The following is an 18,237-nucleotide window of genomic DNA, read 5'->3' on the forward strand; positions in this document are numbered from 1 at the left end:
ATGCAGACGCTGAATTCAAGGGAAGCTATACAAAGATTATTCAGGGAGTCTCAGAACCTTATGCAGACTTCATAGGGAGACTGATGGAAGCCATAGAAAAGCAGGTGAAGGGTAAGGAAACTCAGGAGCTTTTGTCCAAACAATTGGCCTTTGAAAATGCTAATGAGGATTGCCAGGCCATCTTGCGCCCCATTAAGGAGAAGGAGGATATTATGGGATACTTGAAGGCATGTCGGAATGTTGGTTCTATCAAACATCAGGCGCGCATTAACGCTGTTGAGGCCTATGCCATACAGAGGCAAGATAAGGGCAAATGTTTTAATTGTGGGAGATCAGGCCACTTCCGTAAGGACTGCAGGGCACCTCCAAACCGTGCCACTGTGAGAGCACCACCTGGACCTTGTCCACGATGCCGTAAGGGAAACCATTGGGCCAGAGATTGTCCCTCCAATCTTGGTGTGGCTGCTAACCCCAATTCGGGAAACGTGCAGTGGGGCCAGCCCCAGGCCCCGCAAAACCAGGGGACGTTCCCAGCTGCAGCCCTTCTCCCCAGTGTGGAGCTTCAGAGCTCCAGTCAATAGATTCACTGCAACCAGCCACGGCAGGGAGCAATGCCTTGGATATTCCCTGCCCTGATACAGTTATCATCTGCCCCACCCAGAGTCCTGACAAATTAAATTCTGCTGTAAAGGGACAAGATTTGAGCCCCCAGGAAGAGAGGGAGCTTGCTCAAGTGAACCTTGCAAGCAGCACATCAGGTTTTCATGGTTGTCTGGAGGATTTCCTGACAGTGAAGGTAAAGGCATCGCCAATCTCTGACTCCACTCATGGAGTGCATCTAGAATCTCAGCGACAAGCGGCTGAGTTCAGGGAACAGGAAGCTATCCCGCGTATGGGATATGCGGAGCTGAGTTCTGTACCTAATGGGCATCAGGTTTTGAGCCAGGATAAAAGTAAGGAAATTTGGAATCAAAGAGTTGTGTCTATTGGTGAATTTGCACTGGCAAACCAAGCAGAACTTTGTATAAAAGGGCTCAGCTACCCTGAGAGGCCTCAGTCAGGTCAGAGGTGGAGAAAGCCTTGTCTAGTTTTTAGTCTTAATTCCAAAGACCATCAGTCAGGAACTCAGTCTGGACAACTGAATCTCAAGTTTTTTATCAGAACCTGTGGTGATATGCTATTTCCAAGGAAGATTATTCAAAAATTCAGGCTGGTACAGTTTTATTTTTGGAGAAGTGAACTTCTACTTCTAGTTCATGAGATGCCACCTCTAGGAAAACGGCTTCAGGGCCAGTGGGTACGTGGTTATTCTCCCACTCAGCAATTGCTTATTGACCCAGGAGGCACAGAGATGCCTCATTCCTGGGTGCTCACCCACTCAGCCACTACAGATGCTGAGTCTGGTGAGGGACAGAAGGCATTGTCACTAGGATACTTCTGCTTGTGTGTGTGCATGGTTATGAAGCAGGTTATTTTGGATATCAGAAAAGAGCTTCCAATGAAGGCTGTAACTTGCCACATTGGTTTTTTCATTGCCCATGTGCCAGGGCTGGCTAATATCATCTCAAACTCAGTTTATGCTGTTGGTTTCTTCCCTGGTATTATGACTATGTCTCTAAATGCATCAAACACTATAGTTCAAAAATTGCTTCAGCAGCTACAAGCTGTTTTACAAAAGTGCTCTGAATTTTTTTTTCCTTTTCCTTTATTACTCTTATCTGATCTCATTCTGGTCTGACTGGATCTATGACTTGAGCACAGTTTAAAAAAAAAAAAAAAAAAAAAAAAAAAAGGAGGTATGCCCCGTTTGACTCCTTGTCCTTGACACTGTTCGCTTTAAACTTTTTAAATTTACCTTAAGGAGAGCCATATACAGCAGCTGAAAGGCATTTTCAGGAAAATGCACAGACTCAGGAAACTACTAATTCTCCTATGTGGATTAAAATTGACAAATTGGATAGCAGGGAGACTCCTCACTCGAGGAAAAGGCTATGTTTTTTCTTTCAACAGACAACCCCACCAAGAAACTTTGGGTCCCGTTTTGCATTCCATCAGGAGCCGAATTCATCTGCCTGCTTTAACTTTCAGAACTTTGCAGTTTTACAACCCTCCAAATTCCAGCCACAAGCCATCGTAAAACTGACTTCAGCTGGAAGCCACAAGGAAACCAGAGGAGGAGTTTGCATCAGAGGGCCTGCAGCAAAGGCCTCTAGCTCCTCTATCATATCACAAGGCCACATTAAGAGCATTCCTTGCATCCTTCTTTTACAGGTTGTAGGATGGAAAACGCCAGGACCCCATATTTTGGATTAACAATTCTTTACTTTTACCCTTTCCTTGGAATTCACAGGTGCCTCAGTTTCCAAAGGAGGAAGGAATGACTTTTAACAGGAACACCTTCTCATTTCTCTCTAGGATATCCATTTGTATTGGAGCTTTCCCTCTGTCTCTTTATCCACAGGCGTGGAGATGTACCAAACCCCAATGGTCGAAGCCTCTAATAACTTTAAAAAGTATTTTTTCCAAACATAAGCTAGGTTGCACAGATATGACTGCCAGTGGACCTGACCAGAGAATGGCTGCATCCCTCTGCTGAAGGACTCCTGACAGAAGTTGTGATGCTCCTGTTCCAGTGCTCCCTGCCTGATCCAGTACTTCATGAAATTCATCAGACTCCTATAGCTGCTCCTCTAGGACTCATTGCTGTGACCACTACTGCTGCTGCTGCAGAAACAACTCTTCAATTTTGATCCAGACACTTCATCTCTTCAGAATGGGACTAACTGACTATCATTGGTGATTTGCCTCACCCTTGGACAGTGCAGGACAATTGGACGCTTTACTACTACAAGCACTGCTCTGGCCAAGGGTCGGACTGAAATTTTACTACAATTTATAAGACTGTATTGTGTTTGGGATTGTTCCTCTTTCTATTTCAAATTTTTGTAATTTTGTAAACAGAAAAGGGGGAGATGTTGGATATCATTGGTTTGTCCTTTCCCCCTTGCCACTAGGAGCTTAGGTTTATCAGTCACACCCATCAAAGTGCTCCCGAGTCACTCCCATTCCTTTGTTTATCTGTAACCAATTCTACCAGTTTATCTGCTCTTCCCTTAATCAAACTCTGTTAATTGGTAAGGTCAGAACTTCCTAGGACACTGAATATTATAACATTGCCTTTCTCTCCTCTTTATGCCTTTTGAATAATTTACTTTAAAGCTATGTCTTTTTTGTATAGACACAAGAAGACAATATTATGTTTTTATAACTTAAGACTTAATTGGCCTCGATATTCCCTTCTGGGCATCTGCTTTCTCCACTTAAGCCTCAGTTGCCCTCAGTTCCTAGCACCCCAAAGTAGGGTCCCCGACGTGGGACGGGAAGGATCCAGGGCAAGCGGTGAGTTATGTGCTACCCTGGCATCGAGATGGGCCTGGCCAAAGTGCCTAATTCTTAACTATAAGTTAAGAGCTTGATCATAGACAAATGCTGTCATGATCCAATAGTAATTATGAGACTGGGACCCTGCTAGGGATAGGAAAGACTGATCTGGCCTGAGCACTGTAGTCTGAGATTGAGATGGCCCCAGGAGAGCAATTCTATAAGCTTTAATGCATCTCTTATTGTGTCCATACAAAATGATTAATATTATGAATTCTTATATGTTTGCTGGCTGAGGAGAAGAGAAACACATTCATGGGACTCTGCCCTTGGGTGGGTCCTCCTGCTGAAAGAGAGATTCTGTCCTAGTGAAGGCATTCCCCTGAGAGATAGAACTATACCCCCTATGGATTGTAACCACACCTTTAGATAAGCCCCAGGCTGCTGGGGGACGGGGAGATTTAAGGTAGCTGTATGAGGGGGAGAGGAGGGAGTTCCAGAGGAGAGTGTTTAGAGGGAAGATTGGAATAAACTGCACGTGAGACCAACCATCTTGGCTCCGTTCCTTCCTTCGCCTGCCACATCTTCGCCATCAACCTCCCCGGGGTGGGGGAAGCGGCTGGAGGCTACCGAACTCGGGTGGCGGGAGAGACAGCTGCTGCCCTAGGCCCTGTGCCTGGCTCGGTGCGGTGAGGCTTCCCTTTCCTCGCCCGCGCCTTTTCTTTTTATTTTTATACAGTGCTGAATCCTTTTCAGAACCCAGCTTACTCGCATGGTTGTCCTTCGTCTAGTGTTCTGCGTATTCAATTCAGGATGACTCAAGTGAACAACTTGTAAATGATGGACAGCAGGCAGACTGAGCAATAGTTGCCAATATCGTGGATGTCTCCCTTCTTGTACAACAGAACAGTCCTTTGGGACGGAACAGTCATTTTCCATTGGGACGGAACCTTGCATTTGGATAGGTAGCATGTGAAGAGCCAAGCCAGTATATTGACAAGAACTGGCAGCAGATTCTTCAGGTGTTTGGGTCTGACCTTCTCTGGACTGGGTGCTGTAAATGACTTTACCGATGAAATGGCATGTTGGATTTCAGAAGGGAGAACATTGGGAACGACATACCCATCCTGCGGAATTTTGTATGTGGGCAGGTGGACGTGGCTATCGAAGAGATCTGAGTAGAAGTCGTGAATAATCCTCTCCATTGCCCTTCTGTAAGATGTGATAGATCCATCGGGACGTCAGAGGGTAGTCATCTTGATCTTGTAGTTGGCAAAGGACAGGCAAGCATTGTGGATACTTTTCCCAGCTTCTGCTGCATCAGCCAATACTGCTGCTCTTCTCTCTTTAAGGTCTTCCTTTATCGCTTCTCTGCACAGCTTTGTGAGCTCGGATGTTAGCTTGTGATTGCCTAAGGCCCCATGCCAAACCACGTTGTAGAATGAGCTTGAGAGTTTCCGAAGACAGGTGTCTGTGGCTTTTCCACTCTCGGCATTCCTTGAGCAGTCATGGAGGTGCTGCACTAGTCAATCGTATTTCTCGTTGATGTTGTCAACTATGGCATCTTCCCATGTTGCCACAACAGTGCCAAAGATCTCCCAGTTGGTGGTCCATTCTGTGAGTTCTCTTCTTAAACTTAAACTTTGCAGTCCTTTCTCCCTACTCTGTGAAGTCGAATTTTGCATGAAGGATATGGTGGTCTAATCCCGTTTGGAATTTTGGGACAACAGCGACATTGGTCAGTCAAAACCATCGATTGAATATGATGTGGTCAATTTTGTTGTGGAACTGTCCGCCGAAGACTCCGATATCCAATGTTTAGATTCGGCCTTTTGGAATTGTGAGTTACCATGGATGGTCTTGCTCGACATGATGAACTCAGACAGTCTCTCACCTGTTTGTTCCACTCTAGGCCATGGGTTAGTTCTTTGGTTAGTGGAGTTCTTTGGGTGACCTTCTCAGTCCAATCTTGGCATTAAAATCACCGACAATGATCTTGTAGAAGGTGTGGTCTTCTTTATAAAACTTCTCCAGCTCCATGTAGAATTTCTCAATTTATTCTTCATCATAGTTGGATGCTGGTGCATAGACGATGAAGATAGGAACTGCCGGCAGTGAGCCACAACTATTCAAGCGTAATCGGGTTGTTAGGCATTCGGATGAATCAATGTTCATGGCTAAGTTTGTGTTGACAAGGGCACTGACACCACCAACGCCTCAACTGTTGCATGTTCCAAGGAGCAGTTCTTCTCCAGTGTTGAAAACGGCATGATATGATTGATGCCTTCTTGTCACAGTCAGACCAATGATGTCATACTTGATCTTCTAAGCTTGTACCATCAGTTTATAAACTATTTCAATTAATCTATTTTTTTGCCTCTTCTTTTGACTCTCAATCCAGACCAAAATACATAAAACTCACTTAAACTCTCATCCACGCTTGTGCATTAAAAAACTTTGTTGGAAACAAATACTTACTCATTATATATATTACATAAATATACATCAACAATAGTTTTTTCCCCACAAATTTCAATTCATAAATTAAAAATATTAATCTGAGATACAGAAAATAACTTAAAAGCCAGGTCTTGACTTTGATAGTGATAGTTAATAAAACTTATAAGTTTAGTAATAATATATAGTACTTTTGGTAATGTTAATATAAAAATATTTTAAACTTAGTAATAGAAATTAACCACTGGTAAAAAGGAAGTAATCTCAGAATATTAGGTAGAATCCAATGCAACTAGAAAGCAGGGGTTTCTGTTGTTGCTGTTATGGCTGTTTGTATTTCTCCTAATTATTTTTAGCACTGAATCCCTAAGTTGAATGGGCTAGGAATGTAATATTTAGAATGCACACTTTTTTTTGCTTTTTTTTTTTTGTGGTGCCATGGATGGTCAGATGGTCAGACTTTTTCACCAAGACCCTGAATAAACAGTTTGAGGCTCTTCGTATTCCTGGAGCAAGCAGACACCATTGGGCTACACTAGCATTTGACAGGGACGAATGGAGATGTTACTGGCACCCGTTCAAGCAAATCGATGAATAACAGGATGGCAATTGATATAAGTGATACTCTGGATAGAACCCAGAACTTCACACATGCAAAGCAAACTCTCTACCATTAAGTCTAATCCCTAGCCCTTGGCAGGATACTGATTTCTAAAAAATCTGAAAACTTCTGGTACGTACCTTCCATTTACTTTGATCTGTTCCCAAGTATCCACCAAAGGCTTTTTTGCCCCAAGGACACAGCACTGGATTACAAATTGGAGCAAATGCTGACACAGACTTCAAAAACAAAAGGACATTTAAGAACATGTTATGTTTTTGTTTAATCAAATATTAACAGATACATGTAAGCTCTTTGAAAAAAATCAAAAATTATCTGTAATGGAATCAAAAGTTATCTGCAACTGATTTGTCATGAAAACCCCTATATACAATTTCCTTTTATTTTAAGTTTACATTATGGGTCTCCACAATATAACATCTTTCATATCCTATTGTTTTATTATGAAAACAGACTGTGCTAAAATTCTGCAGAGAATACATTATATTTTCACTAGGGCACAATGAATGCTTATGTTCAGAGTTTCTATATTCTTTCACTACTTAGAGCTAATATGCAATGATATTAAACAGTAATCAGTAATTTTTACCGTAATGAACATACTATTGAATATTATTTCTCTTCTATGGTGCTATAAAACTCTAAGCAATGCTTAAGACATATGACAAAAATTTTAAATATAATTTTGTGTTCTGTGCAATGTACCTCTTTTCACTTAAAGATACAAAAGAATCAGCTTCAGAGTGCTTGTTAATGTGTATGCTTGCCCATGTCTACTAACATTTTTAAAACACTAAAATTAAATTCCTTGCCCTCAAATATAATAAATTGCGTTATATATAAAAAAACTATTTAAAAATCCACTGCTATGGCATGGATTAAGTTCAATTTTCTAATAAAGCTTAACTTCAAAGAAAAACTATTTGGTATACCAAGAAACTATTAAGAGAAATATTTTCATTTCTCAGTGGCATAGCTGAAATGATTTCCTGAAAGTTCCTCCAACAGGAAAGAAATGAATTAAACTAATCTTGAGGTTTCTGATAGCTCTGTGGATAGCAACTGTAAGATGCCCATAGTTACAACATTTCCCTGAACAACATTATAGTATATTATAAAATTCTCTATATGCTACTTAATGATAATTTAAGTTGGTTCACTGAAACAACAAAGAAAAAGTAAAGCTATGAAATTTCAAATAAATCAATGGGAAAGCTCAGTTATATTTTATTTTCATCAAAGGTACTGAACTATAACATAAAAGAGTTGCCACTTCCAGACTCTGCACAAGGTGATGGCTCAAAACACTTATGTGATATCTCACAGGGTTGGAGTGCATTCCTTACAATCATGAGGCCCTAAGCACATGCTTCCTTTGTACTGCATAAGCACGCAAGAACTACCAAGGGTAGCCATGGGGACTACTGAGCACCACTGGACCTAAATCATCAAACCCACATCACTAATTTGAGTATTGCCTGAAATAGCAGTAGTAGTGCTTGGGGCCCCTCAAATCAATGTGGAGGTCTCCTTGCCCTCAAACCAATTTAAAAACTCTGTAGTACAAAATAAAAAAGGCTATAAGTAAACACACATGTATGTGGACATCTAAATCTATGACAAAGGAGTCAAGACCATGCAATGGAGAAAGAAAAGTATCTTTAACAGTGTGGGGAAAACCGAACAGCCACAAACAATAGTGAAACTTTTTAACACCACAAAAATTCAAAACAGATCAAAGACATGGATATCAAGACCCCCAAATCATAAAACACATAGAAAAAAAAAATCAGATAATTCACTTGTAAACTTCAGACTCAGAGATGCCTTCACAGACTCAAATCCATAGGCAAGGGAACCAAAAGCAAAAATAAGCAGACAGGACTATATCAAAGTAACCATCACAGATATTCCTATTAAAACATAAACAATACATGCTAACACAGTAATAAAAGTTATTCTTTAACTTTTAGGGGAGAATGCCTATTGAATAGATGCAATGAAAACAGAAGATACATTTAATATGCTTCTACAAAATCAACCAAAAAAAAAAAATCACCATGATACAATTTCTGTTTCTGATTCTGCATCAGGTATTGTATAGTAAAATTTAATACTACTGCCAATAGCCCTTCAAGCCCCCTACACTAGAAAAGACCAATCAAATACAATATCCTAAGTGAAATAATTGTCACTTGAAGCTTAAGTAAGCTTACTTTATATTTTCCAGGATTCTTCAAAGTACAAATCAGAGCTCCATGGCCTCCCATTGAGTGGCCAAAAATGGACATCCTTTGGGGATCCACTGGAAAATTGGCATTTATGAGCTGGGGAAGCTGGAGAAAATTTAACAGTGATAAAAGATATGAAAGAAATGCTTAGACTTTTTTAGGGTTATAAAAAATTACACAAAGTTTCTAAAGCAGTCTTTTAATGGCTTACATTAGGAAATATTTATTTTAAATCTCAGATAATCATTATTTCTGTATCACTGGATACTATATGGTACATCTTCTTTAGCATCTTTGTCACAGCGAGGAACTTTATAATGTCCTAAATTTTTTAAGTTACTAAACCTAATAACTTCAATATTGAAATCTATTCTAAGGGAAAAGGTCTCCCGAGATAAGGGATATGTGAGAGGAGGCAAATACACATAAGATGCAAAGATAATCAATTCAGCAATTTTATGATAAAATATACTTATGAAACATAAATATAATATTGAGAAAAAGTAAATTATTACATGTCACTGTCATCCCGTTGCTCATCCATTTGCTCGAGCGGGCACCAGTAATGTCTCCATTGTGAGACTTGTTTGTTACTGTTTTTGGCATATCGAATACGCCACGGGGAGCTTGCCAGCTCTGCCGTGTGGGTGAGATACTCTTGGTAGCTTGCTGGGTTCTCCAAGAGGGATGGAGAAATTGAACCCGGGTCAGCCACGTGCAAGGCAAACGCCCTACGGCTGTGCTACCGCTCCAGCCCAAATTATTACATATGTCATAATATTCTAAAATCATTAGACTACAAACAGATTAACATTACCTCCTCTGTTACGTAAGAATACATTCTGTAGTTAGTTTTCCATGGATTTTCAGTCGCATCCACATAAAAACCAGCACCCGTACCAAAGTCCCAGCTCTCATCTTCTCCTTTAATATTGCAGCCACCTGTGAAGAGAAAAGTCTTATGGTTTCATATACTCTGTAGTAATGCCAGAGTATTTTCTATTTTTAATGCTATGTTAAATTAAACATTTTACTACATTTCAAGCAAGATATGCTTTACCTGTCTACAAAACACCTGTGAAAAGAAACGGACTACTTACCAAGACAAGTCACTTACACTATAGATAATTTTAGCTGCCATTCAAATTCCATTTTCTGACACTTACAGCATTACAACATAAAATTTAACTCCAGTGAAGGCTTGTAAAGGTTTGATTCTCATTTCTCTGTGAACATTTTAATCTTTTTTTTTTTTTTGGTTTTTGGTTTTTGGGTCACACCTGGTGATGCACAGGGGTTACTCCTGGCTCTGCACTCAGGAATTACCCCTGGCGGTGCTCAGGTGACCATATGGGATGCTAGGATAAGAACCCGGGTTGGCCACGTGCAAGGCAAATGCCCTACCCGCTGTGCTATCGCTCCAGCCCCAACATTTCAATCATTTTTATCAAAACTAATATTTATCTGTATGATTGAAGACTGACATGAGAAACAATTATCATGTCATGACAGCTTACTATATAGCACAATCTCATAGTACTGTTATTTTAATACATATAACCACATTATTTAAGAATACATGCTCAACTTCTCAGTTTTAAAGTACCTTAATCTGTAAAATGGGAATAAAACTGTCTTTCCTCTTACAGTCACATCAAGAAAAAATTTAAAATGAGAAAACGTATAGCATATATTTTAGTCATGATGTCACTTGAAAAAGTAAAAAAATAGGGGCTGGAGAGATAGCATAGTGGGTAGGGCGTTTGCCTTGCACTCAGCCGACCCGGGTTCGATTCCCAGCAACCCATATGGTCCCCTGAGTACCACCAGAGGTAATTCCTGAGTACAGAGCCAGGAGTGATCCCTGTGCATCGCCAGGTGTGACTCAAAAAGCAAAAACAAAGAAAAGAAAAAGTAAAAAAATATGGGAGCAGAGAGATAGTACAACAGGTGAGGCACTTGCTTTGCACGGGGATGACTTGGATTTGATCCCTGATACCACATATGGTCCTCTGATCTCACCAGGACTGATCCCTGAGCACAGAGTCAGTAAGCTCTGAGCACTGCTGGGTATAGCCACCAAATAAACCAAAAAAAAAAAAAAAAAAAAACCCACATTTAAGTGAATTATATAATGTTTATAATATGCCATGTGTTACTTAGCACTATAATTGTTTTATCTTACAGAGATCCAATAAACAAAATACTTACGGGGGCTGGTATCTGGAGCAATGACAACAAGGCCATGTTCTGAGGCAGCTTGATGATAACCAGATTTTGATATAAAATTTTGTTCTGTGCAAGTTAAACCTAAGATAAAAAAAATTATCTCATGATACAATGTGAATGGTCTATAAACTACTTTTTTAATAGAAAAAAACAAGCTTGGACATTATTTTATAATTTTTTAAGGAAACATAAATAAAAAAGTTCTTTTTCTTATGTTTTATGATAGCATTAATCTAAGAATTATCTTAGGTGAAATGCTCCCACAGTTGTCCTATTAAAATCACTAACAAAAGTTACAATTATTGAAAAATCCTTAGGACCGAATGTGTTGAAAAATTCAGTATTTTTCATATTATACAATATGGAGCACAAACCAAATTTATAGTAGCCTCAGTAAGATGACATCACACATGCCATTTAAATGTTACAATTTCTACAGCAAAATGCATATATTCACAGTGTGCTGATAAGCTATTTATAATACAAATACTGTCTTTAATATATAAGTATTTCTCAACAAAAAAATTATACCTATCACCTTTATAATCTTCAGTATTCTAAGAGTAAATGGTCACCATGTATCTTTCTTAGATTGAGTTTTAGCCTCATTTTTCAAAACTGCTTCTGCCAATTTTTCTACTTCTTTTAAGTAATGAGACAGAGGAGATGGCTTATTAATGTAATATTCAATAAGGTTCTTGAGCTAAATACCATCTATCAGTCTTTTTCAGCATCAAGAAATCCCACTACACTTGATAATAAGCTATAACAAAGCTTAATGATATGCATGAAACAATTATGAACTATAAAGCACTTTTACAGTTTCTATTACATCACTAACAGCCATCATAAAGACTTCAGAAGTTACTCAAATTATACTATTAGGTATAATTTTATAAAACTTAAAAAATTAATTCTATTAAGACCACAGACTTTCACTAGATGGCAGACTAACACAGTCCCTGTTTACTTGCCATGTTTACTCTAGTACTTAAAGTCATGTTACTGTGGAGAACTGCACCAAAATACTGATTCCTAGAAGACTAGGAATTTTGCTGACCTTAATGTAAACATGTTTAAAGGAAGAAGGGTAATTGTACAGAAATCATGGGATTAACATTTCAGACAGTCTCTGAGTATCAGTTACATTAACTAATCACAACTAGGCAAGTCACCAGAATATTCTCAGTTCTTTCATTTAAAGTGTAGAGATAATCACTGTATCACTGTCATCCCATTGCTCATCGATTTGCTTGAGCAGGCACCAGTAACGTCTCCATTGTGAGACTTCTTGTTACTGTTTTCGGCATATTGAATATGCCACAGGTAGCTTGCCACGATCTCCCGTGCGGGCAAGATACTCTCGGTAGCTTGCCAGGCTCTTCAAGAGGGACAGAGGAATCAAACCCAGGTCGGGCTGTGTGCAAGGCAAATGCCCTACCCACTGTGCTATCGCTCTAGCTGTGGAGGTAATACTGTAGGAAATGTAGTAAAGATAGAACCCTAGTAAAATGGGATGTCTAAATCACCCTTTACCCTAGAACATAGGAAGGAGAAGGACAGAAAGAAAGAAATTGAGGAAGGGGGAAGTAAGACGAGGAGAAAGGGAAGAAATGGGGGAACAGCGGTCAGGGCAGTAGGGTATACTGGTGATATGGGAGAACAGTAGTAGTAGTAGTAGTAGCTTTACATACAAAGCATACACCCTACAATACTGAAATCATGAGATCTAAACTACAGCTGCCAAGGTGGCAGGAGGAGTTGGAGAGCATGGGAACTTTAGTGCTGGAAATATGGTGGCATGCCTAAGACTCATCTATCAATAATTTTATAAATATGGCCCTTTTAAAAAAATTGCTTACTTCTCTCAAAGTGACTATGAGAATTAGATGTTGGTAGGAATGTCATCTGGTTTAGGGTATATGGAAAATTGTATGGCGATTCCTCAAAAAAAAAATGGAAAATCACTCAGCAATTCCATTTTTCAACATTTACCCGTAAAAACAAAACATTAATTCAAAATGATATATGTGCACACCTATTCTTATTGTAGCACTTAGTTCAACAGCCAGGACATGGAAGCAATGCAAATATCCAATGACAGATGAATGAATGAAGGAGTTGTGGTATATACACACAATGGAATACTATGCAGCTATAAGAAAAGATGAAATCATGCAGTTTATTCCAATTTGAACAGAACAACAGTGTATCATGTTAAACAAATTAAGTTAGAGGGAGGACAAATGCCAGATTCTCTTAATATCTATAGTGTACAGAGACAAAACAAGGGAAGTGTAATACAATGACAAACCCTTGGTTTTGGACTGCAAAATTCAGATTATCAAGCAGTGGAGGTAAGGGTGGAGGGAATAAAGAGATGGGCAAGAATGTAAGACACTGATGGAGGTATCAAACATTTTTATAGATCAATACCATAAATGCTAACGCTAACATAACCACATTATGTAAACTAAAATAAAATTAATTTAAACAAACTAATGTGATAATATAAAACTTGTGTCTGCCACAGCAATGTTTTGCACTTGGAAAAGATAAATGTGTCAAGATCAGAGAAAAATGTCTTTTATCTACCTAGAACACAAATTTCTAGAACATAGATTAGGGGTCAATCCAAAATCCACAGAAACGAAGATAATTCTGCTAGAACTATTTTTTTTTTTTTTGGTGGTGGTGTTGGGGTTGAATCACACCTGGCAGTTGTGCTGGTTCTATACTCAGGAATCACCCCTATAGGGGCTTCAGGACCTTCAGTGGTGCTGGGAATCAATCCAGATCAGTTGCACACACACAAGTGCCTTACACACTATACTATCTCTCAGGCCCTGCTAGAAAAAATTTTTTTCACACCAAGAAGCAGTATTGCTGGATCAGATGGTAGTTCTAATTCTATTTTTGAATAGATCTCTATACTGCTTTCCATAAAGGCTGAACCAGATGACATTCCCACCAATAGTGGATGAGGGCTTTCTTCACCATAACCGGGCCAACACTGTTCCCAAATGTTTGGTCACTGTCACTGTCATCCTGTTGTTCATCGATTTGCTCGAGTGGGCAGCAGTAACATCTCCATTGTGAGACTTGTTGTTACTGTTTTTGGCACATCCAATATGCCACGGGTAGCTTGCCAGGCTCTGCCGTGCGGGTGAGATACTCTCGGTAGCTTGCCGGGCTCTCTGAGAGGGGCGGAGGAATCGAACCCGGGTCAGCTGCATGCAAGGCAAACGCCCTGTCACTGTGCTATTGCTCTAGCCCAAATATTTGGTATATCCAAAAATTAGCATGACATCTTATTTTGATTTGCATCTCCCTAATCATAAGTGTCGATGAGTACTTTTCATATGCTTGTTGGCTATCTGTATGTCTTCCTTGGGCAATAGATATCTATTCATCTGCTCACCCTTTTATGGATGGGGTTATTGTATTTTGGGCAGTTGAGTTTTTTTGAGTACTTTATATATACTGAATATCAAGTTACTATCTGATGTATTGTGTGCAAAATTTTTCTACCATTCAGTATGGTGTCTTTTTATTAGACCCTGAGGTTTTTTATTTTTCTGAGCAAAAGCTTTTTAATCTGGTGTGGTCCCATTTGTTTAATTTTATTATCTTTGCCACTGTGGTTATCTCTTTGAAGATACATCTTTAGTTTCCTGGAGAGTACGACCAATGTTTTCTGGGGAGGGGGTAAGTAAAGAGGGAAGGGGTATTGGAGTCCATGGAAGAGAGATGGAGTTACACTTGTGATGGGTGTAGTGTTGGAATTACGTACATAAGAAACTATTATTAATAGCATTGCAAACCACAGAATCTCAATAAAAATATTAAATATTTTTAAAAAATGAAACAAAAGAGCAGGAAGATAGCTATTATTGATATCTATTTGATTAGTCATATTTATACAAGCAACTATTTTTTAACTTTATTAAAGTATAATTCAGATACCATAGTTTATGTATTTAATATGTACAATTCCTGCTAGCATACTTACATAATTATCCAACATAATTAATAACTAATCTTACATTTTCACTATACTCATCAGCAGCCATTCCCTACTTTTTCACTCCAACCCCCTCCAATCAGCCTTAGGCAACCATTAGTCTAGTGTTTACTTCTATCTTTACTGATCTACCTTTTTTGTGATTTTATGATATTTAACAATATATCAGTCTTATTACGGACTTCTTATACTTACTACGAATCAATTAATTCATACAATAGTGAATTCATGGATGTTTTGTTCCTATTATTGCAAAGAAATATAATGCAACATATGAGCATTTGGGTACAAGTTTTCATCTTTTCAATTCTAACATAATTGAGATATAAACATAGAAAACACATACAATAACTATAGCTAATGAAGGGCTTTTTTAATAGTTGCCACAACAGGAAAATTATAAACAATTCTAACTTTTAGAACTCCAATTTGAATACTTCTATTTTAATTACTTATTAACCTTAGGAATAGAATAACTGATAGACTATTTGTTACCATTTTTTTCAAGATACTGGGAAATCATCTGAAAATTCTTTCATCATCATTTTTAATGATTAGATTATCACCTACTTTCAGAAAATCAAGACTAACTTTTCATCAGTCATCTGTTCTTTAGCATCTCACTAAGAAAACTGTTCTATTACTTGATATAAACAAACACAAGTTTTTATATATTCATAGATCTCTGGCAATGTAATCTTGATTTTTATTTTTGTTCAGAATTAAAAATTAGTTTTATGCAAGAAGTATGTCAGTAGCAGTTCTCACCAGAAATAAAATGTGGAAAGCACAGGAGAAAAGACTACAAAACTGGGCCATAAACACTTAAACAATTAAAATATCAAAAATAATTTTGTTGTTGCTTTTACCAGTATCTATTATTCAAAAAGAAATGCACTATTGACTTAAAATCATCTAAGTATATAATTTTTACCTCTTAAAATGAAATATATATATATATTTTTTTTTTTCTTTTTTGGGTCACACCTAGCTATGCTCAGAACTTACTCCTGGCTCTGCACTCAGGCATCACTACTGGCAAGGCTTAGAGATGCCAGAGATCAAACCCAGGTTGGCCTGTGCAAACAAGTGCCCTGAACGCTATACTTATCACTCTGGCCCACAAAAAGCTGTTTTCAGTTTCAAAGACTAATATTTAGAGCTTATCTTTGATAAAACATATATAAATATAAGGAAGATTTTATTAAATTAACAAAAAATTTTGAGAAAACAAAATATAGCACTCTACAATGCAATCTGGTTTCTATGAGTCTTTCCTTATAATATTTTCTTCTAAAGGTGTAAACATCACAAGAAAAGTTAAAAGAAAACTTAGAATTTCAAATCTACAAGTGTTAAAGCCTACTCTCACAATCCATCTTATAGGTGTGTGCATATTTTGGGGCTTTGGAGTCATACTTGGGGTACTCAGGGCTTACTTCTGGCGTGGTAAGGGATCACTCCTGGTAGAGCTCAAGGGACCACATGTAATGTTGTCAGGGATAGAATCTAGGTTGGCTGCCTTCAAGGAAAGCTTCCTATCTGTTATACCATTTTTCCAGCCCCAAATTTTATAGACTTTTAATATTAACTACTGAATAAGAAAAATAAGTATTCTTGTGGTTTTTCTAGATTGTGACAGAGGCTGATAGAAAAAAATAGTGGAGGAAACATAAATTATTTGTCTGTGGATTCAATTACACTATACCTAATACTGTTCTATTTGAGTGATTAAATACCTACAAATTCCAGAAGTGCTTGGGTAAGTACCAATAGGTGAGCAAACTTTTGGAGTTCTTGTCATTAGGAGTCCAGAATTTAATAATCTCTGCTGAATTACTTAATCTAATTGATAAAAGGTGTGACCTAATGTTATTTTTGTATTTCTGAAATTATTTTCAGGATAAATAAAGAAAGACTCAATAGGGCCAGAGTGAAAGTACAGCAGGTAAGAATGCTTGCCTTGTACACAGGTGACCCAAATTCAATCCCCATATCCCATATGGCCCCCTGAGGATTCCAGGAGTGATCCCTGAGTGCTGAGTCACTGCCAGGTGTGGCCCCCAAACAAGAATAAACAAAAAGACTCTACAAAGTATGCCAATAAGACAGAAGGTAAAAAAGCCAATTAAAAAAAATAAGGAAAGAAACCCTTTTATAAAATTCAAATGTACAACACTTACCAGAGAGCCAATATAGTGCAGGGCATTTTGCAGTTTCTGCCTTTGGTGGCAAGTAGATAGCAAATTTCATTTTGCACTTCAGTTCAACACTGTAAAATCAAGAATGACAAAAATAAACAGAAATGCTCCTCAGTAGTCAAGACAGAGACTTAGGTGATTTAACTTACAAAATAAGTGATTTCATCAGTATTTAAGCAGGAAATCCTGAACACTAAAGAAAGAGTTGTTGTGGCTCCAAAACATAAATAAATAAGAATGCAGTGAATACAGATTTAACATGATGATCTCATAGTCAATATGAACCTAGACTTAACAAGGCACGGAGTCATCTAAACAATCAAAAATTAAATAGTCTGTTTAATGAGCACTATTATTATAAAAAGGAAAAATGTTTCTACTTCTAAAGAGTTTCAAGAAATTACAAATTAAGTTTTTATAAAAGATTAACTCTAACGATGTTAAATAACAGCTTAACTCATAGGCACATAAGTGTGTCATATCCTTACTTTGTTCTTTACCATCAATATTTTATTACTGTAGCTAAAATCACAATTAAGTCATATTGAAAGGATGGGGAAGAGGATCACATTTCAGTAGCTGGAGTGGGCAGTAACTTTATGTATCAATACCAGAAACTTGAACATCATTGTAATCTTATCATCAAAAAATTTTTTTAAAAAATGCCCTGCTGCAGAGGTAGGGTGGGGTGGCGGGGATGGGGTGAGGGTGATGGGAGGGATACTGGGAACATTGCTGAAGGAGAACGGGCACTGGTGGAGGGATGGTAAATGATCACTGTATGACTGAAATGCAAACACGAAAGTTCTTAAGTTTGTAACTGTACCTCATGGTGATTCACTAATAAAAAATTAAAAAAAAAAAATTTAAAAAAATTTAAAAAGCATTGGTGGGGCTGGAGTGATAGCACAGCGGATAGGGCGTTTGACTTGCATGCAGCCAACCTGGGTTCAATTCCCAGGATCCCATATGATCTCCTGAGCACCACCAGGGGTAATTCCTGAGTGCAAAGCCAGGAGTTAAGAAAAAAAAAAAAGGAAAAAGCAAAAAAAAAAAAAAAAGCATTGGTATTTCCATAAACACACATGAAAC

At 38.1% G+C, this 18,237-nt stretch overlaps 1 protein-coding gene across 1 annotated transcript in view; it reads right to left on the reverse strand.

The window, feature by feature from the left end:
- Window positions 1-18,237, reverse strand: part of ESD (esterase D) — a 36,711-nt gene that overhangs the window by 12,175 nt on the left and 6,299 nt on the right. Inside the window, exons 3-7 of the mRNA XM_004604573.2 lie at window positions 17,128-17,216; window positions 10,903-11,001; window positions 9,509-9,633; window positions 8,677-8,796; window positions 6,580-6,678 (exon numbers count right to left, since the gene is read on the reverse strand). Of these exons, the coding sequence (XP_004604630.1) occupies window positions 6,580-6,678; window positions 8,677-8,796; window positions 9,509-9,633; window positions 10,903-11,001; window positions 17,128-17,216 (532 nt within the window). The remainder of the gene's footprint in view (window positions 1-6,579; window positions 6,679-8,676; window positions 8,797-9,508; window positions 9,634-10,902; window positions 11,002-17,127; window positions 17,217-18,237) is intronic.

This window comes from Sorex araneus, chromosome 1 (assembly GCF_027595985.1).
Source record: "Sorex araneus isolate mSorAra2 chromosome 1, mSorAra2.pri, whole genome shotgun sequence".
Lineage (NCBI taxonomy): Eukaryota > Metazoa > Chordata > Mammalia > Eulipotyphla > Soricidae > Sorex > Sorex araneus.